Source organism: Bufo bufo, chromosome 8 (assembly GCF_905171765.1).
Source record: "Bufo bufo chromosome 8, aBufBuf1.1, whole genome shotgun sequence".
In the NCBI taxonomy this organism is placed as follows: Eukaryota; Metazoa; Chordata; class Amphibia; order Anura; family Bufonidae; genus Bufo; species Bufo bufo.
In genome coordinates this window covers 7854852-7882720 of record NC_053396.1, presented here as the reverse complement: position 1 = coordinate 7882720, position 27869 = coordinate 7854852, and the positions used below count along the sequence as shown (strand labels likewise).

Sequence of the window (27869 nt, the reverse complement as noted above, 5' to 3'; positions counted from 1 at the left end):
TTACCGCATAGTGTACGTGTAAAAAATAAATAAATAAAAAATTGCGTTTTTTCCCCAGTTCTACCCTATTTGGAATTCTTTCCCACTTCCTACTACATGGTAAGCAACCGAAAACGGTGCCATTAGAAAGTACAACTTGTGCCGCAAAAAAAAAAGCCCTCATAAGGCTATGTGAATGGAAAAGTAAAAAAGTTATGACTATGGGAAGGCGGGGAGTGAAAAACGACAAACACAAAAAAGGAAAATCCTAGGGTCCTCAAGGGGTTAAGGTCTATGTCAGGTTACAATTTTTATTATGTATCAGTAGGGATGAGGGGAGAGGAGGGGGATGCAGCAGCAGGTTCTCTGTGTCTGAGTGCTGTAAGACCTTTCTGACCATGGCTGCCTCCAAGGTGGAGTTTAACTAAAGGCGAGGCTCGGTTTTGCTTACTGTTAAAAGGGTTTTCCAGGGAGAACAATACTGATGGCCTGTATTTTACTCCTAGAAAACCCCTTTAATTGCAGGTAGAAGGGGGAGGAGCTCTTGTCACCTAGCCAGAGATAAACTCCACCCCCTTTATTAATTTCTTGCTCTCAGTTTAAACCCAAATGTAGCTGGAGGCCTCTTTACTCTGTAATCCAATCATAAGGAATAAAGATTTCGGTTTTTAAGTCCATAACATGGTTAGAGAGCAGGGACCGCGGGGCTCACCTCATACTCTTTGATAGTCCCCTTCCAGTCACAGCCATTGATGGGGCAGACAGCGGGCAGACCCTCCACCTCCCGGCGGGCAGCGTTATCTGAAAATGCCTGAATATTGAAAGGAGAGAGGATGAGCAACGGAACAGAGACATTACTAAACCTGAAGGAAAAAACCTGTTCAATAAAACAGAAATATCACACACCCCAAAGTATACCGCTACAATCCTGTACAATTCATATACAATCCTAAATAATGACTACATTTTCTCTCATTTGTTTTCATCTTAATCCCCTTCAAAGAGTTTTTACTTTCACTTGCCCACTAAATGCTTTCATATTTACTATAATACTGCTCCTATGTACAAGAATATAACTACTATAATACTGCTCCTATGTACAAGAATATAACTACTATAATACTGCCCCTATGTACAAGAATATAACTACTATAATACTGCCTCCTATGTACAAGAATATAACTACTATAATACTGCTCCTATGTACAAGAATATAACTACTATAATACTGCCTCCTATGTACAAGAATATAACTACTATAATACTGCTCCTATGTACAGGAATATAACTACTATAATACTGCTCCTATGTATAAGAATATAACTGCTATAATACTGCTCCTATGTACAAGAATATAACTACTATAATACTGCTCCTATGTACAAGAATATAACTACTATAATACTGCTCCTATGTACAAGAATATAACTACTATAATACTGCTCCTATGTACAAGAATATAACTACTATAATACTGCCTCCTATGTACAAGAATATAACTACTATAATACTGCTCCTATGTACAAGAATATAACTACTATAATACTGCCTCCTATGTACAAGAATATAACTACTATAATACTGCTCCTATGTACAAGAATATAACTACTATAATACTGCTCCTATGTACAAGAATATAACTACTATAATACTGCTCCTATGTACAAGAATATAACTACTATAATACTGCTCCTATGTACAAGGATATAACTACTATAATAATGCTCCTGTGTACAAGAATATAACTACTATAATACTGCCTCCTATGTACAAGAATATAACTACTATAATACTGCCTCCTATGTACAAGAATATAACTGCTATAATACTGCCTCCTATGTACAAGATTATAACTACTATAATACTGCTCCTGTGTACAAGAATATAACTACTATAATACGGCTCCGATGTACAAGGATATAACTACTATAATACTGCTCCTATGTACAAGAATATAACTACTATAATACTGCTCCTATGTACAAGGATATAACTACTATAATACTGCTCCTATGTACAAGAATATAACTGCTATAATACTGCTCCTATGTACAAGAATATAACTACTATAATACTTCTCCTATGTACAAGAATATAACTACTATAATACTGCCTCCTATGTGCAAGAATATAACTACTATAATACTGCCCCTATGTACAACAATATAACTACTATAATACTGCTCCTATGTACAAGAATATAACTGCTATAATACTGCTCCTATGTACAAGAATATAACTACTATAATACTTCTCCTATGTACAAGAATATAACTACTATAATACTGCCTCCTATGTACAAGATTATAACTACTATAATACTGCTCCTATGTACAAGAATATAACTGCTATAATACTGCCTCCTATGTACAAGATTATAACTACTATAATACTGCTCCTGTGTACAAGAATATAACTACTATAATACGGCTCCGATGTACAAGGATATAACTACTATAATACTGCTCCTATGTACAAGAATATAACTACTATAATACTGCTCCTATGTACAAGTATATAACTACTATAATACTGCCTCCTATGTACAAGTATATAACTACTATAATACTGCTCCTATGTACAAGAATATAACTACTATAATAATGCTCCTATGTACAGGAATATAACTACTATAATACTGCTCCTATGTACAAGGATATAACTACTATAATACTGCTTCTATGTACAAGAATATAACTACTATAATACTGCTCCTATGTACAAGAATATAACTACTATAATACTGCTCCTATGTACAAGAATAGAACTACTATAATACTGCTCCTATGTACAAGAATATAACTACTATAATACTGCCTCCTATGTACAAGTATATAACTACTATAATACTGCCTCCTATGTACAAGAATATAACTACTATAATAATGCTCCTATGTACAGGAAAATAACTACTATAATACTGCTCCTATGTACAAGAATATAACTACTATAATACTGCCCCCTATGTACAAGAATATAACCACTATAATACTGCTCCTATGTACAAGAATATAAGTACTATAATACTGCTCCTATGTACAAGAATATAACTACTATAATACTGCCTCCTATGTACAGGAATATAACTACTATAATACTGCTCCTATGTACAGGAATATAACTACTATAATACTGCCTCCTATGTACAAGAATATAACTACTATAATACTGCTCCTACGTACAAGAATATAACTACTATAATACTACTCCTACGTATAAGAATATATCTACTATAATACTGCCTCCTATGTACAAGAATATAACTACTATAATACTGCCTCCTATGTACAAGAATATAACTACTATAATACTGCCTCCTATGTACAGGAATATAACTACTATAATACTGCTCCTATGTACAAGAATATAACTACTATAATACCGCTCCTATGTACAAGAATATAACTACTATAATACTGCCTCCTATGTACAAGGATATAACTACTATAATACTGCTCCTATGTACAAGAATATAACTACTATAATACTGCTCCTATGTACAAGAATATAACTACTATAATACTGCTCCTATGTACAAGAATATAACTACTATAATACTGCTCCTATATACAGGAATATAACTACTATAATACTGCTCCTATGTACAAGAATATAACTACTATAATACTGCCTCCTATGTACAAGAATATAACTACTATAATACTGCTCCTATGTACAAGAATATAACTACTATAATACTGCCTCCTATGTACAAGAATATAACTACTATAATACTGCTCCTATATACAGGAATATAACTGCTATAATGAACCTTTTTAGTATGTACTAAACACCAGATATCAGACACACCCCACAAGATCGGCGGTTCTAGAGGTGACCCAGTGTCGGTGCCTCTCACATGCTTACACTTGTTCACTTACTGTCCGATAATTCCCCCCGACAGACGCTGTGGTGGGTTTATTCACCGATCAGCGAATGTCATGGCTGATCAGTATAGCCGCCTCAGACATCATACTGGGATGTCATTTGCATTTCAGTTCATGCTGCCACTTACTGTGGTACTTTCCAAAATGGAGACTCCTTCCTCGAATAAACCTTCCTGGATGCAGGCTGCGCACTTCTGTGGTCCGGAGCTGAGGGACAATCAGAGACGGCACATTTAGCCGTACAATGGGAGCGAAGGAGCAGCCAGCGCGGATGACAACCATGCTGAACACATCTCAGGACAGCAGTTGTCACCCTTCTTCAGTCTATACATCCCCCCATCTCTAACCCTGCAATAGTGGGGGTCCCGGCTCACCTGATAAGGTTTCTCAGACAGAAGGAGCAGTAGCGATGTCCGCACTGGGCCTGGAAGGGCCTCCTCAGGATATTCTTGCAGTCGGAGCACAGGTACTTCCCTTCTAACTTCACCCTGAGGATTTCCTTCTTGAATCCGGGTTGGTTTGTGTCTATGGATCCAGGCGGAGAAGAGATGGGGACAGTTGCAGAGGCCATGTGAGGATTGCCCTTGGAGGCAGGGAAGAAGGGAGGATCACTTACAAGAGCCATAACAGTTTTGCCACAACAAGATTAAGACGCCGACAAGACGAAACAGGCTGGGCCAAGGAGTACACCCAGCAGGAGGCAGACTGGACCGGCTGAGACTTGTAGTCCTGCTTGTACACAAGATGGCGCTACCACTACTCATTTCTGTCCTTGCACACTTGTAAGCCATGCATATTTAATGTGCCCTGTAAATCCTTGTGTAATGAATTTCCTCTCCATTTCCAAGACCTCTGCTTGCTGTCCGCAAATGGCAACATTCTAATTTTCATCCGCATGGCTGAGAACCCTCTACAGCCCAACTGCTGAGGGTTTGCTACAACTGAATCCAGTGTAGGCGATCCAGCTTAGTAGCCTGGTTGCTGCATTTGACCTGCATGAGTACAGAAGGACAGATTGGAGACTGCTGTACCAAACACTCAGCTGTGAGAAGTCATCTCCAGCCTCCAGGGGGTTACATATACCCCGTGATGTGGCGAGATACAACAACATGGTAACAGCCAACAGCCTCAAGCCTCCTATTATCCTGCAATGCTACCGCCCCGCAACAGCAAATCTACCCTAAACAATAGCAAAGCGCCACCCTGCAGCATGGCGTCCTACCGACGGGTCACATTCCTCTGTGGGAGAGGTGTGGAGGAAGATATCTTCTTTAGCTCATTGTTTACCCATTAATCATCTAGTAATATAAATGGCAGGAGCACCTAGAAAGCAGTACTGAGGCTATGGAGAAGAGATGACAGGGTGCGGGAGAATGTCACGTGTTGGTAAGTGACCTTGTGAGAATGACGTCAGGTCACACGCCAATGACCCATATCACAGAGCCCCGAGGATGCAGGAGGGTCAGCTGACACCGCAACAAAATCCCTAAATATAAGCTCACACAGACAGAATATCACTGAAGGCAACTACCTAAAACTTAACTTTTAAATTAAATACGTCCAGTAAAACACATTCAAACCGGACCAATAAAGTCGCAGTACAGCAGTAAAGTCCAAAAAGCAGTCGCATAGGGACGGTCAGCAGCAGAATAGCACAAATGGAATAACAGGTCGATAGAGAGATTTTCTGTCCCTATATTTACCCTAAAAAGATCTGCTCAGCCCAGTAATACGCCTTGATGGCAGGAGTACTCTGTCCACGTACCTCGGCTACCCTGTCCCTACGCAGCCCTGTTGCCCTATCTGATACAACATACATAATCCCTTAGGCTACTTTCACACTAGCGTTTTTCTTTTCCGGCACTGAGTTCCGTCACAGGGGCTCAATACCGGAAAAGAACTGATCAGGCATATCCCCATGCATTCTGAATGGAGAGTAATCCGTTCAGGATGCATCAGGATGTCTTCAGTTCAGTCATTTTGACTGATCAGGCAAAAGATAAAACCGCAGCATGCTACGGTTTTATCTCCGGCCAAAAAATAAATAAAGACTTGCCTGAATGCCGGATCCGGCATTTTTCCCCATAGGAATGTATTAGTGCCGGATCCGTTGAAAAAAATAAAATAAATGCCGGATCCATTATGCCGGATGACACCGGAAAGACGGATCCGGCATTTCAATGCATTTGTCATACGGATCAGTCTTACAAATGCCATCTGATCAGTCTTACAAATGCCACAGTTGGCATATGTTTTGCCGGCGACGGAACTGCTTGCCGGATCATTCTGCCGCAAGTGTGAAAGTAGCCTTATCTGATAGTATACAAGGTCCCAATTCCTTATCTGATACAGGGTACAAGGTCCCAACTCCTTATCTGATACAGTGTACAAGGCAGGGCTGTGGAGTCGGAGTCGAGGAGTCGCAGTCGGGGGAAATTTTGGGTACCGGGAGTCGGAGTCGGCAAACAATGCACCGACTCCGACTCCTACTAAATTTAGATTGGAATAAAAAAAAAAAAAGAAAGTTTAAATGTCCCAATTCACAAAAAGTTATAATTAATGACTTCTCTACTGTAAGAATAAAGGCCAATGCATGCAGTGCCTCACGTAACCGCAAAACGAACACGTTAAGTGACCATGAAGAAGCTTTTCATATGCTTCACTAAATGGCACGCAACGCACAATTAGGAGCTGCAATACTTATACTTTCCATAGTGTTGTGTTCTGCTTTTACAGGGAACGCATCGTCCATGTGTAACCTCGCCTCTCACTGATAAGGGATTAAATAAATATGTTTTTTGCAGGACTAGAGACACTTGTATAAGTGAAGGGAATGGAGGGCCAATAGTTCAAGACTGAAGCTGTAAACCATTGGAAAAACTGCTGTCATTCAGCTAAGGCTATAAAAACTTGTAAACTCAGATTTGTAGCTTAAACGTTAAACATGACTATGGGATTCTAACTAGGGGAATCATGTTTTACATTAAATGCCCCGTCCTGGATCCCGCCACTGCCCGATCTTCAGCAGAAGATCAGCACACAAAGGAGAAAGCAGCTTCCCAGCCAGTAGTCCTGTGGTAGGCTGCGTTTCTTTCCCTCAAGGAAGGTATAAAATACATTCGCATATTAATACAGAGGAGTCGGAGTCGGAAGTACATAAAACTGAGGAGTCGGAATATTTATCTACCGACTCCACAGCGCTGGTACAAGGTCCCAACGCATTTCCCCTTGTAATAAACGCCTCGTGGTCATTTAGATTGGACGGACGGCCCGTTATTAATCTTTCGGTTGCCCCCATCCTTGTAAACTTGGCATACTGAATGACCATCTTATGTCTGTTGGAGTTGGCCTTCATATACAATGTGGCGGTTAGGGGGTTAATATGTACCTTTCCCCTGCCATTAGAGTCTTGCAGTCCACATCGATACTGGTGGAACGCACGGCCATCTTTGTGCGATCACGTGATCGCAATACGCCCGTACTCCCTGTGTGCCGATTTGGTGAGATATTGCGGGATTATATCGCGCATCAACGCGATCCCGCGCGGCGCTTTCTTATTGGGGCCATTTAACCTGCCACACAGGTGTTTGCATTCCACTTACATTTGTAGTGGAAGGCATAACTATAGGGGCGATGACATAGGGAGGATCCTGACGGATTACCTGTGCAGGATGGGCAATCCGGAAGCCTGGATGCACCTATGGGGCTTTAACCCGCCCAGGGTTTAACATTTAAAAGTGAGAATGTTCCCTAGATCTAATGGAGCCGCACGCTGGTCTGTGTGAGGACGACGTCCATTCCATCTCTGTCAGATAAGTGAACTATTTTGAGATGAGTGGTCTGTATCTGTGGGTCACTTTTTGAATTGCCCAATTATCATATTTGGTAATTGCTTTAGAGACCTATTATTGTCTCTTTACATCACTACAGGCCATTGCAGGTTTGGGGCGCTCCGGTTTTTGTTACCTATCTTTTGTATTCCTATTTTCTGTCGTCAGGTATCTTATTACACTGACACTATATGTGCCCTGATGGACCTTGCTTATTACAAGAGGAAATGCGTTGGGACTTTGTACACTATCAGATAAGGAACTGTGCGTTTTACTGTACACTATCAGATAAGGGATTACGTATGTTGTATCAGATAGGGCTGCGTAGGGACGTGGACGGAGTACTGCTACCATCAAGGCGTATCTCTGGGCTGAGCAGATCTTTTTAGGGTAAATATAGGGACAGAAAATCTCTCTATCGACCTGTTATTCCATTTGTGCTATTCTGCTGCTGACCGTCCCTATGCGACTGCTTTTTGGACTTTACTGCTGTACTGCGACTTTATTGGTCCGGTTTGAATGTGTTTTACTGGACGTATTTTAATGATATTTAAATTAAAAGTTAAGTTTTAGGTAGTTGCCTTCAGTGATATTTCTGCTGACACCTCCCCATAAGAGGCCTGGGCTTATTCATATTCTCCTCCTCAATTTTATCACAAGACACGGAGGCTCCTATTGCTATAACTTCCTTTACTGTTACCATAGCAGCAAAGAATGAATATGTCAATCACAAAAGAAAACCATAGTAACCGACTCCTCCCCACCATCCCAGCATATAATGACTCCACGCTCTGGGATCATCCTCTTTCTTTGCTGCTACCATGGCAGATAAGTACCTCCTATGATAGTGCTTAATTTTTGCCTTTAATGTATTAAGAATATTTTGCCTTTAATGTATTAAGAATATTACTTTGCAGGCCCTCATTGCTTCTCTATTTATTTGCTGTCTCCAGGTTTCTTTTCCTGGTTTTTTGCTTGCTGGTTCCCCTTATGGTTCCGCTCGTTTCAGCTTATCCTTGCTGACCCAGTTTTATTACCTCCCTTCCCTACCACTCTGTCGGTTAGGCCCATCTTATTTTGGTTGTCTCGGCGCTTACCGTTACACTGTGCCGGTTTTTCCTCTCTGCGCCCATTACCAGTTCGGCCGGCCGTGGTCTCGCGATACCTGAGACTTCGGCCGCCTTCTTAGGCCTCAGAGCCGTCCACCCCTCCCGAAATCTTGCGATTCACGAGATTTCGGCCACTTCTGTTGCCGCTCCGTAGGCCGCTCGTTCCCTGACGTCATCTTATTGAGATCTCGCGGGATCTCGGCGTCTAGCATCGGAACCTTTCGCGCACACACCACGCTCCTTCTGGGTCCTTCTGTGCCGGTATTGTCGGTGAGTGAGCACCCCCTGCGCCTATTATCACTCCCTTTTCTTTGTTCAGCCCCTCATTATGTTTTTTCTCTCCTTTACAGGTCTGTTGTGCTAGTTTTGGTGGTCTGGGGTGAATTACTCCTGCCATCATTCTCATGTCTCGCCATAGTGCCTCTTCTACCCCTAGACAGGGTGCCCCCATTACCCCTCCTATCCCCTCTACGCTAATCAGCCGCAGGGATGATGCCTTACAGGAGGTACAAAACGCTGCGCTGCAGCAATCTATCTCTACTGCGATCATGGCTGCTATGGGCTCTATGTCCTCAGCACTCTTGCAGTCTATATCCCAGGCCCTGTGTTCACAGTCAGTCTCTGACCTGAACAGGCCATCAGCCTCCAGAACCTCTATGACCGATGGTAATCCATCACATGACCACGCGGTTGTCCCGCGAAAAAGAGCCTGCACGCGACAGGCAGAACGCTCTCGCGCATGGAAACGGCCAGGACTCTACCTGAGCCACTATCTGATTCAGACAAGGAATCGATTGAGGAGGCATTGAACGAGTCACACTATGACTCAGTAGACGAACTTGAGGATGTGGCAGTTGATCCTCTAGAGTTAATGCCCGATCCCACGCCACCCATACCTGTGGCTACTAGGCAAGATGGTCAGTCCTCACTAGACGACATTCTGGTTGATCCCCTGGGCACCCCTCTATTCAATCCGGACGAGCTCCATCATCCCCGCTCCGCAGAATGGCTCCCCGCCACTCACGTAGCTCAGTATTTGGAAGCTAAATCCGCACTCCTTTAAGTAAGGAATCCCGCAACAAGTTGCGAGCGGAATGCCCTCGCCCTCTTATTCCCAATAAGGTGTGTGAGACACCTACGGTGGACCCGAAGATGGTCCAATTCCTGACCAAAACAAGGTTTAACCCGAAGAAAGGGCTAGATTCGGATAAACTCCTGGACATCACGGGTCCCCTGGCCAGGATCTTCGACATGGCGGAATCCGCCAAGGCAGAGTGTAGATCTGTCGACCCCATCGAATTGGGGGGGATGGATCCAGAGGGCCATCTGCATTGCTGGCAATGTAAATACCTCAATGGCCATAGAAAGGCGGAAAGCCATTTTGATGAAGGTGGAGCCAAAACTCTCCAACCTTGCCTTATCTGAGGCGGGCAAGAATGCCCAGGGCCTTCTATTTGGGGACTCCTTTATAAAGGAGTTGGGTAGATATGTCGGAGCGTTCACGGCCCTAGACAAAGCTCTAACATCTATGAAAAGGGTATTTAACACCCGTTTCTCCAATAGGGCTGGCAGTTCTAGGGGCCGTCTGTCCGGCCGGTCCGATTTTCATTCCCGAGGCACGGGAAGAGGCTCCTTCAGCTATAGATCCTCACTCCAGGATCCCAGGCACCAACCTTCCTTTTTCCCCTCCCGGGGCGCTACAGGACGTTCCAGAAGTTTCCGTGGAGCTCCCTCCTATCGACGACCAGTTGGTAAGTACTCAACCCGTTCTAACGTTGTATTCTTCAACAGATTGTGTCGGGGGCAGACTCCGTCTCTTTTTCAATGCCTGGTCCGAGATCACCTCAGACCGGTGGGTGCTGGACACCATAAAGGGTTTCACCATAGACTTGGTAGCCTCCCCAAATCTTCTTCCCGCCCCCCATCCCATTCACTTGTCCGAGTCGCTTCGACACCACTTACACAGGGAACTAAAAGACTTAGTCCACAAACAGGCGATAGAACGTGCCATCCCTCACACCACTGGTGTGATCAGCAATATGTTTCTGGTACAGAAAAAAGGCGGTCAAATGCGCCCAGTTATCAATTTGAAATCCCTCAACTCGCTGGTACAGTATCGCCACTTCAAGATGGAAGGCATCCATCTTTTGAGGGACATGCTCCTCCCGGGCGATTGGATGGTCAAACTCGACCTCAAGGATGCGTATCTCACGGTCCCGGTGGCCCCCGCCTCCAGGGATCTACTTCGTTTTCTTTGGGGAGACCAAATTTGGCGTTTCACCTGCCTACCATCGGCCTCTCGTCCGCCCCTTGGTGTTTCACCAAGGTGATGAAACCTGTGGTATCTTGGCTACGCAGCAGAGGGGTACGCATGATAATTTATCTGGACGATATTCTTATCATGGCACAGAGTCCGTCCCTTCTCCACAAACACCTCTCCATGGCCACCAGTCTCCTCTCAGGGTTAGGTTTTATCATAAACCAGGAGAAATCTTGTCTCACGCCATCAACGTCTATGGAGTTTCTGGGTTTCCAAATAGACTCCACTTCCATGACCCTTCATCTCCCTCTGTCCAAGGTCCGATCTATTCGCAAAGAATTGCGACATGCGCTTCTCCTACCTCAATTGTCACTGCGACACCTGGCACGCCTAATAGGACTTCTAGCGTCATCTATCCAGGCCATTTTTCCAGCACCCTTGCACTACCGGGCCCTTCAGAGGCTCAAGATTGCCCATCTCCGGACTGGGGCCACGTACTCGGACCATGATCACTCTGGACTCAGACGAGCTACGGTGGTGGATCCAGAACCTATCGGTCTGGAATGGCAAGGCCCTATTCGGTCCGGTACCGGACTTGATCATAGAGTCGGACGCCAGCTTGCGCGGTTTGGGGAGCCCCACTGCAATGGGATTTCCACCGGAGGCCCCTGGTCCTCCGAGGAGTCTCGTCTCCATATCAACGGCCTGGAGTTGCTGGCAGGGTCTCTGGCGATTCGCAGTTTCGCCAATGGCACGCTCACTACCTGTATCAGACTGGGGCATGGGACAACGTTTCCGCGGTCCGATACGTCAACGGGATGGGCGGAACACGTTCCTCGGTTCTCACCTACCTAGCTCAGGACTTTTGGGAATTCTGCCTCGCCAAGGGTATCGTAGTGATAGCGGAGCATCTTCCCGGCCTCCACAATACGTTGGCAGACTGGAATTCACGTTACTTCTCGGATTCCAGCGATTGGAAGTTAGACGAGGAGGTATTCCTAGCTATATCATCTCGCTGGGGTCCTCCTTCGGTGGATTTATTTGCCAATCGTTTGAACGCCCAGATATCCAGGTTCTTCAGCTGGCGACCGGATCCTCTGGCAGAAGCAGTGGACGCATTCCTGCAGCAGTGGAAGGGAGCGTTGATGTATGCCTTTCCCCCATTTGCTTTGATCCCTCGGGTTCTCCTTCAAGTTCAGCGCCAAGCGGCGGAGTTGGTTTTAGTTCTGCCTCTGTGGCGATCTCAACCTTGGTTCCCTCTGGTTCTGGACCTGTTGGTGCAGCCTCCTCTCCTCCTTCCGGATCTCCCCTTTCTGCTGCGAGACCCGTCGGGGGAGTCCCACCCCCTTATTCGAGCAGGTTTACTTCGCCTTCTTGCTTGCAGGATCTCGGGTGTTCCGGCTCACTGTCTGGAGTTTCGAACACAACTGTTTTCTTATTGGAAAACGCATGGGCTCCCGGAACCAGACGGGCTTATCGAGCCGCCTGGGACGCTTGGGCTCGTTGGTGCGGAGAGCGCGATCTGGATCCCCTTCGAGCCCCTGTAATTTCAGTCTTGTCATTCTTGTCTTCCTTGTATGATTCTGGTAAGGCTTATCGTACGATAAACCTCTACAGATCAGCGATATCCTCTAGGCACGAGGGTTTTGAGGGTTGTCCTGCGGGTCAACATCCTCTGGTGTGTCGCTTGTTAAAAGGCTCTCGTCTGGCTCGACCTCCCAGACCTCGGTTCTCTACAACTTGGGATGTGGGGTTAGTTTTGAACTTTTTATCTTCATGGGTCTTCTAATGACCAGTTGTCCCTTCGCCAGCTTTCAGCGAAGTTAGTTACGTTGTTATGCCTCATCTCTTGTAAGAGGGTTTCTGATGTCCGGGCCCTGGACTACGATGCGCGGTCTTTTACCCCAGAAGGTGTTCTATTTAACATTTCCAGACGTACTAAGACGGGCATTCGCTCAGTCTCTTATCCTGCTTTCCGCAGTCCCCACAACTTTGTCCGGTTGCATGTTTACAGGAGTATGAATCTCATACTGCTTCCCTGCGTGTCTCTACTTTTCCTAATCTGTTTATCTCTTTTAGGAGACCCTATGCTCCTGTCTCCAGTGTGACCCTGTCACGCTGGGTCAAAGAGATCATGAGTCAGGCAGGTATTGACACCAATATCTTTACGGCTCATTCTGTCCGCAGTGCCTTTGCTACCTCTATGTCGGTCTCAGGAGCCCGTCTGGAGGACGTCATGCGTTTGGCGGACTGGTCTAGGGTTTCCACTTTTCGTGAATTTTATTTTCGTCCCGCTACGCATGCTTTTAATTCTGTCATTTCTCAGCTTTAAACTTGCAATAGGAGCCTCCGTGTCTTGTGATAAAATTTCATGATTTTCCTATTACATGACGTAAAGTCATGATTTTATTAAAGACACGGAGGCGAGTATTGCCCGCCCTTCCTACCCTGACTTGGTTTGTCTTAATGTGTATTTATTTTTCCATTGCTATGTTTATGACCTTGTTCCTGTACTATTTATTTCTGATTTGGAATTAATGTTTTGATTTTCATTCCATTGCCTTGTGATTCTATTTCGGTATGTTTTTCATCCTACAGGCTGAGTTGTCGCTTTCTCTGCAATTCCGGTTCAGAGTACGGTGTTGGTTTCGTTATACCATCAACGACCGTTTCTCCTTCTGTTGAAGAGTTTGGTTCTAATGTTAAAGAATGTCGGTTGGGGTCCGGGATGTCCAGTTTCCGGAGAGTTCTGCAGTTGGAATAGCTGCTCAAAGAAAGAGGATGATCCCAGAGCGTGGAGTCATTATATGCTGGGATGGTGGGGAGGAGTCGGTTACTATGGTTTTCTTTTGTGATTGACATATTCATTCTTTGCTGCTATGGTAACAGTAAAGGAAGTTATAGCAATAGGAGCCTCCGTGTCTTTAATAAAATCATGACTTTACGTCATGGAATAGGAAAATCATGAAATTATCAGTCACAATGCCTGTTACTCCCATTCATTCCACTAAGTACAAGTTGACAAGTAAAAAAAAAATATATATAAAAAATAAAGTGCGGGGAGGGGGAGCCCGGCGACAGAGAGCGCGTGCGTCGCGGGGAGGGGGAGCCCGGCGACAGAGAGCGCGTGCGTCGCGGGGAGGGGGAGCCCGGCGACAGAGAGCGCGTGCGTCGCGGGGAGGGGGAGCCCGGCGACAGAGAGCGCGTGCGTCGCGGGGAGGGGGAGCCCGGCGACAGAGCGTGGACCCTGGGAAGGCATTATGGGAGAGCAGTCTAGAGAGCGTTGCAGGGGAGGGGAAGAAGGCGAGAAAGAGTGTCACATGGTATTTTCTAACATCTCAACAAACCGTATATACTGCACACATACTGCAGATTGGCCACATTGTCTAACTGGAGTCTAACAGCTACCTGAAAAAGCCCTTCTAAACACCCATGCTTTACACTGCAGCTGTGCTTGTTCAGATTAGTTGATGTGCACAAGCTCATGAAGAATGATTATAAACTGCAAGCAACTAAACGAGCAGTGAGAAATAAGGACACACAATCATACGAGGGCAGACATCAGGAGATATTACTTACTCATGTATAGGAGATTCCACAGCTTCAACCAACAATCTGTAGGAAAAAGAAAAGAGAAAGTAGAACATCTCATACGAGGCTGGAGATACGCTCAAATTGAAACAGAAAGCAGATGATGTCCCCGTCCCGGCCGTCCAGCCTCCGGGCAGGACACCGAGGGCTCTTTCACACGAGTGGATGCCGTGCGGGTAATCCGCTGCGTGATAGAGAGCCAAGCCCCGCTCCGGACAGCAGAGACACGGAGCATTAACATGGCTGATGATGCTCCGTGCGCCTCTGATCTTTTTACTACAAAATCACAGTGAGATAAAGTGGTCATTGTGATTTTGTAGTAAAAAGATCACAGAGAGGCGCAGAGCATCATCAATCACGTTACTGCTCCGTGTCTCTGCTGTCCGGAGCGGGGCTTGGCTCTCTTTCACGCAGCGGATTACCCGCACAGCATCCACTCATGTAAAAGATCCCTTATATTGTTTTCCTGGATCAGACAGGACACCTCGTCAATGAACACACAGAATGGTGTCTGAACCTCTAGTTTCCGCCTCCAGGACCCTCTTGTGCTGCACCGGAGCTCCGGAAACCACAACCTCCGACTTCTCAGGGTCACATCATTTTCCATAGAGACCCCCCTCACAGCTGCACCCACACTTTCCTTGGACTTTAATCTCATACATTAGAGGGAATGTGCCAAGATTTAAACTTCTCCCCTATCCCAGGAATGTGGGGACAAGAGTTTGATAGATGGGGGTCCAAATGCTGTGACCCCCACAAAACCGATCACAAGAACAGGGGTCTCGTGTCTCTCTATATAAAAGCAGCTGCGGTCGAGTGCTACCAGTCCATTCATCTCTGCTGGACATGGCAGAGGGAGGCGCTCCATCTTCAGCAGTCCTGGAGGGTCTCAACCACCCGCCCATGCAGTGGACAAAATTCCCTTTCAATCCACAGCAAAATCCACAAGAAAAATCTGCATTTAGTTCTGCAGCAAATTATGGAGGAGGAAAGATTTGTGCAAATCTCATTGACTTTGCTGCGCGTATGCTTCACTTGCCCGCCGTGTATGCCTCCATCCGCTGCAGCGTACCGTTCTGCAGGGCGTAATGCCTCTCTCCCCGCTGTGTGTGCCATTCTGCGGGACGTGTGTACCGTTCTGCAGGGTGTACTCCAACATCCCCCTCCCCCCACAAGGATTTTTTTTTAGCACGTACACCTCTTTCCTCTGCGGCATACCCTTCTGCAGCGCATACACCTCCATCCCCTGCAGTGTACCGTTTCTGCAGCGCGTACGCCTCCATCCCCCGCGGCATACCCTTCTGCAGTGCGTACGCCTCCCTCCCCCCGCGGCATACCCTTCTGCAGTGCGTACGCCTCCCTCCCCCCGCGGCATACCCTTCTGCAGTGCGTACGCCTCCCTCCCCTGCGGCATACCCTTCTGCAGTGCGTACGCCTCCCTCCCCCCCGCGGCATACCCTTCTGCAGTGCGTACGCCTCCCTCCCCCGCGGCATACCCTTCTGCAGTGCGTACGCCTCCCTCCCCCGTGGCATACCCTTCTGCAGTGCGTACGCCTCCCTCCCCCCGCGGCATACCCTTCTGCAGTGCGTACGCCTCCCTCCCCCGCGGCATATCCTTCTGCAGTGCGTACGCCTCCCTCCCCAGCGGCATACCCTTCTGCAGTGCGTACGCCTCCCTCCCCCCCGCGGCATACCCTTCTGCAGTGCGTACGCCTCCCTCCCCAGCGGCATATCCTTCTGCAGTGCGTACGCCTCCCTCCCCCGCGGCATATCCTTCTGCAGTGCGTACGCCTCCCTCCCCAGCGGCATACCCTTCTGCAGTGCGTACGCCTCCCTCCCCAGCAGCATACCCTTCTGCAGTGCGTACGCCTCCCTCCCCAGCGGCATATCCTTCTGCAGTGCGTATGCCTGCCTCCTCCCCCCCCCCCCCCCGCGGCATACCCTTCTGCAGCGCGTACGCCTCCCTCCCCCCGCGGCATACCGTATACACGTCTCGTTCCCTTCCACCTCGGTCTGCTTTATAGAGGTAAGTTCAGGACACCCATCAGACCTAGTCACGTACAGGCTAAGTGGTGAGTGCAGGAAGAGGTCTCAGACTACTATCCCCATCAATTTTGTAATACCCTTCTCAGAATAGCAGCCAAATCATCCTGTATTCATTCAAATAATGAGGATATAAAACATGCAAATAACAGGGCCAGGAAAGTCCAGACCGATCATCTGAGCTAGAAGGAAACGCGGCTCGGCTATCGTGCTTCGGAGGCTCGCTGTCATCAGCCACATGAAGCTGGGAGAGGCCGACGGGTGAAGGTTCACCATTGCTTTATCTGGGAAGAAGCCGACTATAGGACAGGTAGATTCGCTCAGCAGCAATCAATGACCGCCCGCCCGGGTCCGACCCCCACACTCCAGGAAGTGGTCCGATAAGATTAGCACAGCGCACAGTTCACACACGTGCATTTCTGGGATCAGCTCTTGAGCAATGCACTTTACTGCTGGAAGGGATGCAGAAAGTCCTGTATTTCAAGGGGAAATACTTTTGCAATCATCTTTTCAATTGTGACTACGCATCTAAAATATAAAGTAAGACAAATCTTCTAAATGGGGATGTGGGGGGGGGGTGGGGGGGGGCTTGGCCCTAACAGTGTAACAGACATTTCACCTGCCATAGCGACGCTTCAGAAGTTGGGGGCCTAGAAGCCGAGACCCGACTGAGAAGAACGGGCTGCAGGGCTCGGCGAGAGCCCAGCAGACAGCGGGTGGGGGTCTCTGCTCCTGCACCCACTCAAAAGCCGTTAAAGTGTAACTGTCATATTTTTATTTGCTAGTTTATTAGAGCGAGGCATATAACCTGCCTGATTGTCAAAAGACCTTAAAACAGCTTTCATTAACCCTTAGGCAACAGGAGGTTTTTTTAGTTTCCATTTTTCTTCCCCATTTTCCTTGAGCCATAACTTTTTTATATTTCCGGTCACATAACTGTACGAGGGCTTATTTTTTACTGGACAGTTTGTACTTTCTAATGCCACCATTAATTATGGCATAAAATGTAGTGGGAAGCGGTAAACAAATTCCAAATGGGGTGGAATTGGAAAAAAAAAAACGCAATCCCTCCGTTTTACAGGTTTAGTTCCCACGGCGTTTCGTTTACGGCACAACTGACTCGTGCCCTTCATTCTCTGGGTCAGTGCGATTACAACGATAACCCATATGTGTAGTTTTTTTTTATGTCTAAATAGTGTAAAAATAAATTTAAACTTTGATTTAATTTTTTACGGAACAATGGGTAGTTTTTATTGATACCATTTTAGAGTGCCTGACTTTTTGATCACATTTTATAAAAAAAAAATTTGGGGTAAGAGAAGCAATGAAAAAATGGCAAATTGGCCATTTTTACCCTTTTTTCCGTTACGCCATACTGGAATTTTTTTTATTATATTTTAATAGTATGGGTGTTTTCAGCTGCGATGATACCCATGTTTATATTTATTGTTATTTAGGTATTTATTTTTTATTATATGAAAAGATGAGGCACTAAGCGGGAGGTCCCCCCGCCTCCCAGGGACAGGAAACAATGTGGAAGACATTCATTTAAAAGCCTCCTCTCCTTTACCTTGTCCAGTATCCAAGAAACTCAAGATGATGCTGAACAGGCAAATTTATTTATGCTTCCTTTAACAAGAGAAGAAAAAGGGAATAGAACATAGCAACAAAAAAACGAAGCAAAAAACAAACCTGGATTTATAATAATTCAACTTAAGGGCGGGAAATCCCAGTGCCTTTGTGGAGGCTAAATGGAAAATTCAATTACCGGTAAGTAGAATTATAATCTTTTCCATACGCCTCCCCAACGGCACTAAGCAGGAGGACTAAGAGTAACCAAAAAATATTAGGGAGGAGGACCACGGCAGACAAAAAAAAACTTTACAACCAAAAGGAAAGGTCCCTATTGGAGATAACATCCAGTCTGTAATGTTTGAAGAAGGTACTTGGACTGGACCAGGTGGGAGCCTGACATATCTGGGCCAGAGAGGCACCTTCCGCCCAGGAGGTAGAAATTGCCCTGGTTGAGTTTGGGCCTTCAACTGCAAGGGAGGAGTAACACCCTCTCCCTGTATGCTTTGACAACGGTCATCTTAATCCAGCGGGCAAAAGTTATTTTCGAAGCTCCTTGGCCAGGGTGGATAAAAATCAATGATTTAAAAATATATATAATTGGATTTTTTTTTATTTTAAATTGGATTTTATATAAAATGCTTTTTGGAGGAAAATATATATTACCATCCAAAGGTTATTGCATCATAAAATAAAGATTAGTTTTTTAATTATGTAGAATAAGGCTGAATATGTTTAATTTTTTTGGTAAATAAATTCCATTAATCCATTCACAATGTCATGCTCTTCCAGAGGTTTTTGTAAGATTATTGGGCAGTTTCTCTGCCTACAAGATATTATCACAGATGCCTGGTTTACTTTTGCAGTTCTCAAAACTGAATTTGACTCAGCAGAGATCACATGCCGCCTCTTCACAGCAAAAATGTTATAACATGAACAGAGTTGAGAAAAATACCTTAATCCTAACTTCTATAAACCTCTGAACGCAGAATCAACCTAATCAAACTAATATGAAAAGTTGTTTAAATCTTCATCTACTTGCATATTATAAGTTATACCAGCAAAAATTTGTCTTTATGCAGAAAACTATGATTTAAATCAAGCCTTACTGACTAGTGATTTAAATCAAATCCACCCAGTCCTTGGCCCCTGTTTTATCCTGCATACTGGACTAGTAGGCTATTCGATTTTCTTATGTCCTTGGTGGCTTCTAGGTAAGCCAAGACGCATCTTCCGATATCAAGATTATTATTTCAAGTATTTATTTTAAGTATATCAAGTATTTAATTTCCCTGTTGGACCTAGTCTGTGGACAGAAGGTAGGTAATGGAATTTTGGAAAAACCTTAGGCAGGAAGGAAGGTTCATGTTTCGAAACTATTCAGTCATCCAGAATCGTTAAATATGGCGGACGGCAAGACAAGGCTTGGATCTCTCCCACTCTCCTCGCTGAGGTGATCGCAATTAAGGCTGTTTTCAGGGAGAGTAAACTAAGAGGGATCTCACTTAGAGGCATCGGTACCGAAAGAACTACATTGGGTTTAATCTATGGGCACCCTTAAAGAAACGTCTGATTAAATCTTCGTCAGCTAGCTTAATTTCCAGAAAAGCACAGAGGGACGCCACCTGGACCTTTAGAGTACTGACCCTTAATCTGTCTTCTAGACCTTTCTGTAGGAAGTCGTCGAGGATTATTTTCACGTCTGGCAAGGCAGCAGGATCCCAGGTGTCTTATGAAACAGAGAAAGGCATTCCAGACTCAGATACATTTTAGAGGTGACCGGCTTTCTACTATTTAGTAGGGTGTTAATAACGGCGTCTGACAGTCCCTTGGCTCTCAGAATGGAGCGTTCAGCATCCATGCTGTCATAATTAGTTGTCGGACATCCAGATGATGGACCGGGCCCTGAAGAAGAAGGTCCAGGATCTGAGGAAGAGACCAGAATTTCCCGCCCGAGAGGACTAGCAGAAGGGGAAACCATGTTCTTTTGGGCCAGTATGGGGCTATTAGGATTACCCGGCATTTGTCCTCCCTTATCTTTGACAAGGTTACGGGAATTAGGGATATTGGAGGGAAAGCATACAACAGGCCCTTCGGCCAGGGACCTGCGAACGCGTCCACCCTTAGCGGACTGTCCTCGAAAGATATGGAGAAGAATTGATCCACCTGTCTGTTTATTCTGGAGGCAAAGAGGTCCAGGACTGGGACCCCCCATTTGTCGCATATCAATTGAAATATCCTCTTGTTTAAGGACCACTCCCCTGACTTTAGAGGTCTTCTGCTCAAAGTCCACCAGGTCGTTTTCTTATTGTTCCCATCTTGAATTTTTTTGTATTTGACATGTTTGTTTAGATCTCTCAGGTTTATAATGGCTCTATAGGTGCCATTCGGTTTTTTCACCAGGAAGACTGGTGAATAGTAGCCCTTCTTTTCCTGATCCGGAGGTACAGGAATAATCGCCTGTTTTAATAATAGAGTCTGAATTTGGGATTCTAGAAGTAAGTGATTTCTTTCCTTCATTCTTTTGTTTAGTAAGAACCTCTTTGGAGGGAAGGGGGGGGAGAGAATTCTATTCTGTAACCGTAACGTATCAGATCTAGAACCCAGGGGGATTTTGAAATTCCTTCCTACGCTGAAAGAATTTTTTTTAGTCTCCCCCCCCCCCCCCCCCCACTTGTTCCCTGGCGTCATTGATTTGTCAGGGTTAAATAGGAAACCCCTTCCTCTGCCCCTAGATGGCTGCCAGGAACCCGAGCCCTCTCTCTTTCTCTGGTCAGGCCTGCCCTTTCGCTGGGTACGAAAGGAACGAGGATGCTGAAAGAACCTGGACTCTGACGGGAAGCCCTTCTTTCTATCAGGTGCCTTGTCTAAGATGTCATCTAAAACCGAACCAAAAAGTCTGTCGCCCTCACAGGGAATATTACAAAGCTTGTTTTTTGAAGTATTATCCCCCAGCCATGACCTCCTGGCTGAGTTTGACAGGACCGCTGATGTGGCGGAAAGCTTGATCAGGTCAACCGAGGCATCTGATAGGAACTGGAAGGGAGGCCAGGATATCTTCACTAGGAGTACCTGCAAGTAGATGTTCCTCTAACCGAGATAGCCATAGCGACAGGGTTCTGGCAGCAATACTGGGTCTTAACATGGAAGTACATGCTTCCCAGGATTTTTGCAGAATAGACTCGCATTTTTCATCCATTGGGTCCCGTAAGAGGCCTATATCCTCAAAGGGGAGGGAGGACTTCTTAGAAATTCTGGCGACTGGGGCGTCCACCCTGAGGGTCTTATCCCAATGGGTCAAATCCGCCTTGCTAAATGGGTATTTACGTTTGAACACCCTAGAGACTCCTGATCTTTTCTCAGGGTCCTTCCATTCATCTGCAATTAATTTTTTTATGCTTTCATGGACTGGGAAAACACGTCTTTTCTTATCAGCCAGGCCCCTGAACATTTGATCTGGAATTGACTGCGGTTCTTTGGACTGCTCAATGTTCATAGTAGCCCTGATAGTTTTAAGAAGCGAATCGGTGTCCCCCGGGTGTACAATAGGCAAAACAGACCCCCGGGTGTACAATAGGCAAAACAGACCCCCGGGTGTACAATAGGCAAAATTGCAGACAGGGAACAATAACCCAAAAGATCTCGCTTGATCACGGCATCTAAAGCCATTAATTACCACAATCGGCATTATTGCCGGTCACGGTAATTAGCCGCAGGTCTCTTCTGTATGAAACAGCAGACACCTGTCGGCCATGGCGCCCGCTGCACGTGCGAGCAGGCGCCATGTTTTCACATCGCTCCAGCGACGTAGCGAAAGCGTTAATGTCCCCTGTCCCTTTCCATGTCTCCCTTAAAAGACAGTTGCTAGGGCTTGTCTGTCTCCAGCTAAGACAGGAAGACGGAGGGGAGGTCCTCCACACTGCATGCCTGCATTAGGCTTCAGAGTGAGGAGGCGTGTCTCAGTAATCCAATCTGATTGGCTGGCAGGGAGCTGCTGGCTACAGCAAGTGTGTATGGGAAGTGAGGGAAAGCAGTTTTGGCCTCAGAGAACTGGCAGAGGAGCTATCTTGAGAAGGTCCTCATATTGTAAATGTTTAAACAGCAGTAACTAAGGGAAAAAGTTATGTGAAGAAACTAAAGATTGCTTTTTGCGTAATGCTGCTGCAGCAGTAGCATATGCTAAAATTGTTTTTATTTTTTTTATCAAAACAGGTCTGTTAAAATGATTCCATACCCTGTAATGAAGACTCTAGCCGTTTTAAGTCTACAGCTCACAAGCAAACCCGTGTCTCCATGGCAACAGACTACAAACCAACCCTGCACAGAATGTACCTGCACCCATGGTGGTCCAGATTATGAAAGGGTTTGTCCCATTACAGCAACTTACCCCTATTCACAGAATCAGCAATGGTCTGGCCACTGAGACCCCCCCCCCCCCCCCCATCTTACATGATATATATAGAACTTCTGTTTTTTATCTGTTTTTGCGATCCGCAGCCCTCACACCTGGTTTTCAACCACTTTTCCATTCTTATGTCTGGCTCTGGGGGGGGGGTTCCCCGAGCGCTGGTCTTTGTTTTCCTTCCCCCCCTTCTGTGGCTATTCACACTATACCTCCTCGCACACTCTTAGGCCTCATGCAGTCCACAAACCACGGATCCACAAAGAAAGGACACCTTCCGTGTGCAGTCTGCAGTAGAAATGAAGATGCCTGACTGCAATACGGACAAGAACTAGAACTCGCAGATGCGAACAGCACACGGATACCTTGCATGTGCAGTCTTTTTTTTTTTTTTTGGCGGACCCACAGAAACGAAAGGGTCCATGTGCAATCCACAGACACTGGTATGAAATACGATCGTGTGAATGAGGCCTAAGACGATGTTCAGATTTAGACACTGGAAAAAGCCGCCACAGTTTCTGCCGGACCTCTGCCATACATGATGGAGCATCTGGTCTTTAAAAATTGCACCCGCTCACAAGTACAGCAGGTGCCACAGCTGCGGGGGTTCTGCTGTTTAATAGACAAGACACCAGAGGCTAATGGCTGCGATCAGCGATAATGCTAATCACAGGCGTTTAAACCCTCAGATGCAGCTGTCAAATGTGATTACCGCATCTGAAAGAGCAAAACTCGGAAGCGCTGCAGTTCTGTCAGTGAAAGACCGGAGCGTGCTGAGGCTCCGAGGCCTTTTACAGGTATATTCCAATTCAGGCCTGCAGGTGGCAGCGCTACACAGCAATACACACAATCTTCTATTTGTCCATGGATTTATTTCTATTGATAAATAGAAACAGCAATGATGTTGCATGATGTAAGGCACTTACAAATTTTCTAAAAATATAATAAAAACTAAAATTCAGATCACGCTTTGTTAAAAAAAAAAATTATTATAATAATCATAGGCACTGACGCATCCAAAAACACTGATACTATTAAAATATTTATCCCATATCGCGAATGGCATTAAAAAAAAAATAAACACTAAATGGCTGGATCGCCATTTTTTAATCACTTCACCTCCTCAAAAATTGAATAAAAAGTTATCAAAAAGTCAACACATCCTGCAAAAAATGAGCTCCCAGCATGCCAGTACTGCCTGCAGCAGGGCATGTTGGGAGTTTTACAACAGCTGGAGAGCCGCAGGTTGGGCATTCCTGCCCTAAGGCCTCCTGTTCGTGTGCGCCCTGTGGCCGACCGTGGGGCAGCCGCAGCGGATCCATTCACTTTAATGGGTCCGCAATCTGCCCGTTCCGCAAAAAGATAGGACATGTTCTTTTTGCAGAATGGAAGTACGAGATGAAACCCCGCGGAAGCGCTCCGTAGTGCTTCTGTAGGGTTCTTGAATCAAATCACACGCCCTAATAGGGACCCTCGGGATATGGGACCCTGTAGGGTTCTGTTCCGTGCTTCCGTTTCACATGTCCGGATTTGTGAACCCATTGAAATGAAAAGGTCCGCATCCGTGATGCGGAATGCCCACGGAACGGCGCCCGTGTATTGCGGATACGCAAATGCGGTCCACAATACGGCAACGGGCAGCACATGTTCGTTTGCAGGAGACCTAAAGGAATAGGAAGTGTTCAAAAGATAGTCTATTACAGTCCCCTTGTGGGACTATTCAATAGTTTAAAAGTTTTTTTTTAAAAAAACATGCTTTTTTCCATTTAAAAAATTGCAAAAATAAAATCTCCTCCACAGTTTTGGTATCGCCATGTCCGTAATGACACACACTACACAATTATGTAATTTATCCCGAACACCGTAAAAAAAAAACTGAATTGCTTCTTTTAGTTTATTCGCCACCAAAAAAATGGAACAAAAAGCTATCAAAAAGTGCTACCAGTATCTATCCCCCTCCCCGAAAGGGTTAATAAAAGTTAATCAGAGAGTTATGTCTGCCCCAAAATGGCGCCATTAAAAAATACAACCAAGCCCACATATGGATACATAGATGGAAAAATAAAAAAATTATAGCTCTTAGAAGGCGACAATGAAAAAATAAAAACAGTAAAGCCCAAAACAGGCTGGTCACTAAGGGGTGTATGTGTATATATATATATATATATTTGTATATAGCACTAACATATTCCACAGCAATTCACAACATAAGATTAGCAGGTAATAGACAGTGACAATTAAAACAAAGATCTCTGCTTGCTGTCAATGAACATGCATATTTCCATCCAGAGATACTCACAGCTGGGGGAATGGAGCCGACAGCAGACGATGGGTCATGCTGTTCTCTATGCACCTCTTCCTTATAGCAATCAGCAGGGGTCGCTCTGATCTGACCCGTGCTGATTGGACACTGCCAGGATATCCTGTAGTGACCCCGCCCCCTCTGACTCTGAGCATAGTCATTCAATGATTCAGAAGCTGCAATTTACAAAGGAAGCATGACACAGCAAGGTTTAAAAAATAGGGTCAGCCTAGGTCTGGGATATCTGGATGCTTGAAGACATTTAACCCCTAGAACTACGGACTGTACGGAAAAGACAACGTTCAGCGAAACAGTGACCCACGCAGATTGCCACGGGTACCATCTTGGACGCCGTACGTAGCTGTAGTACAGCCGTGCACGCGAGGACATACGGGAAGGCATCCATGACACCGGGTCACGTCATCCAATCAAACGCCATTTTATTCAACCATTTTGCCCAGCAAGCTTCCCATTACCTCCGAGGCCGGTTCACTCCTTGTCCTGCGACGTGTCTTCAGGCAGATGGATAAGTAATGGTTCTTCGGACCTTCTGATAAGGGAAGATGTGATCTACCACTCATGTGTTCTATATACGTGAGATGCTCCATGTGGCACGTGGATGTGTCAGCGTTTCCAGGAATAATTCTGAGACATTCCCTTATATGAGCCGACAATCTGCAAAAGAACAAAAAAATGTTTTTATCAAAATATGAAAAATATATATATGAGAGGGGGGAGATGTAGCGAAGGGCTATGCTGTATCCGATTCCCCGCGGGGGCTATGCAGTTCCAGGAAGCCTGGGTGACCCTGTGATTGAATGATTTTTGGGGCTTCTACAGGGACAATAATATTACAAAAAGCGGACTAAAGCATGGCCCTGTCCCGTAGTCCAGAGTACAGCAATGGGCAGGGGGTGGGGATTTAAAGGGACGGTTCTCCGGTGGAGTCGGAGTCGTTATAAAATGGACCGACAGACTCAAAAAACATATAATAACTTGGTACAGTTAGTTCTTTGCAGTATGTGCTGAATATATTTTCATAAGAATTTGGGATAATGATGAAGTGTCCTATAAATGTCTGTTCCGACTAACCTGTCCTATTTTATCGCCCTATAACGCTTTCCCGCCTTTTATGCCAATTAACAGAAAAGCGTCATATCTTACATGCTTGACCAGAGAAGAGTCTAAGAAACGCCGCTACAGATACAATCTCGCGGGAGCTTCCTTGCTTCGAGTCTAGGTAAGCACGCCCCCCCTAACCGCCCCCCCCTTTTGTTAGATTGTCAGCCTGCAGCGCGGCCGGGATCGCTTAAGTCTCGCGCATGCACTGTGCGCTCCTTGGTAAGGCGCCATCCTGTCTCTGGCTGCCGCTGTTACTTGTTGCACTCCGGCGCGAGACTTGTGCCACTCCGGCCGCGCTGCAGGCTGTCAATCTAACAAAAGAGGGGACGGTTAGGGGGCGCGCTTACCGAGACTTCGTAGCAAGGAAGAAAACCCCTTTGAAGGGGTTGTCTCATCATGTACAATGGGGGCATATCGCTAGGATATGCCCCCATTGTCTTATAGGTGCGGGTCCCACCTATATCGAGAACGGAGCCCCGAAAGCAAAGGAGAGCGCACTGCGCATGTGCAGCCGCCCTCCATTCATTTCTATGGGGCCGCCGAAAATAGCCGAGCTATTGCCGTCTGCCCCATAGAAATGAATGGGAGCATGGGGCGTCTAAAAATGTGAAAAAAAAATGCAAGACGGATCCGTTCTTGCAATGCATTTTTGAGACGGATCCGGATGCGTCTCACAAATGCTTTCAGTTACGTCCAGATCGGCGGATCCAACGACTGAACTGCCCGCCGGATCACACTGCCGCAAGTGTGAAAATAGCCTAAATCTTCATTCTGACTACACAGCTCCTCTTCAGAGTTATGGGTCTCCATGGTAACAGACTACAAACAGTTTGCAGCCATGCTTTCTTCCTGTGCTAAATCTTCTGGAGACAGAAGCCTCGGGGGCTCTATTCCGGTTACAGAAAGTTCTCTCTTATCCAGTGGACAGGGAATAACTATTAGATAGGTGGGGGTTCTATCACTGGGAGCCCCACCGATCACAAGAACAGGGGCCCCAGACCCGCACAGAGCGACTGGTGGGAAATGCGTGGCCGCCGCTCCGGTCACTTCTATGGACTATGTCAAGAACTCCCATAGAAATGAATGGATCGGCGACACTCCGTCCAATTTAAAGGGGGCTGATGCAATGTATCGGTGCAGGTTAAATGTTAGGAACTGACAAGAGATGCAGGTCTTAAGTTCACAGAGGACTGCCTCAACTGGATACAACTGCAACAAACCCTCAGCTGTGAGAAGTATGTGGTCTGTACAAGTCTTGCGCTCCTTTAGAGCGTCTCCTGAGCCTCAGTCACTGTATAGAAACCATCAACACCATAAGTCATAGGACAAGTCATAAGACATGCAAATCACATGCCGGTCATCAGGAAGACGGGGGCAATGGAGAAAGGAAGGGGAAATACAGCGTCAGTCAGCGTCGGGACATCTACACACATCGCAATCAGTTATTTAAAAAAAGAAAGAAAAAAAAGCAAAGCTGTATTTCTGTAAAAACAGCACGATCTGAGCACAATGCGAGGGGCACGCTCCCAGGACGTCTATAGCAGTGTTTCCCAGCCAGCGTGCCTCCAGCTATTGCAAAACTACAATTCCCAGCATGCCCGGATAGCCTTTGGCTGTGCGGGCATGCTGGGAGGTGTAGTTTTGCAACAGCTGGAGGCACGCTGGTTGGGAAACACTGGTCTATAGGGACTGGTCAGGCTGGTACATGCCAGGCTCGTGGGATGCTACAGAGAGCTCCGCCCCCTGGGCACTTGCAGAAGCAGAATAAACCT

General features: G+C 45.9%; 1 protein-coding gene across 4 annotated transcripts in view; it reads right to left on the bottom strand.

The window, feature by feature from the left end:
* Nucleotides 1-27869, bottom strand: part of TRAF2 (TNF receptor associated factor 2) — a 49132-nt gene that overhangs the window by 9749 nt on the left and 11514 nt on the right. For 2 of the 4 annotated variants that reach the window (XM_040405206.1, XM_040405208.1), the window contains exons 2-5: nucleotides 25452-25650; nucleotides 4241-4449; nucleotides 3978-4073; nucleotides 692-872 (exon numbers count right to left, since the gene is read on the bottom strand). In XM_040405206.1, coding sequence (XP_040261140.1) covers nucleotides 692-872; nucleotides 3978-4073; nucleotides 4241-4449; nucleotides 25452-25650 — 685 coding nt within the window. Of the gene's footprint in view, nucleotides 1-691; nucleotides 873-3977; nucleotides 4074-4240; nucleotides 4450-14644; nucleotides 14681-25451; nucleotides 25651-27869 lie in introns of those variants that run through there. The other 2 variants (XM_040405209.1, XM_040405207.1) reach the window with 2 other exon arrangements.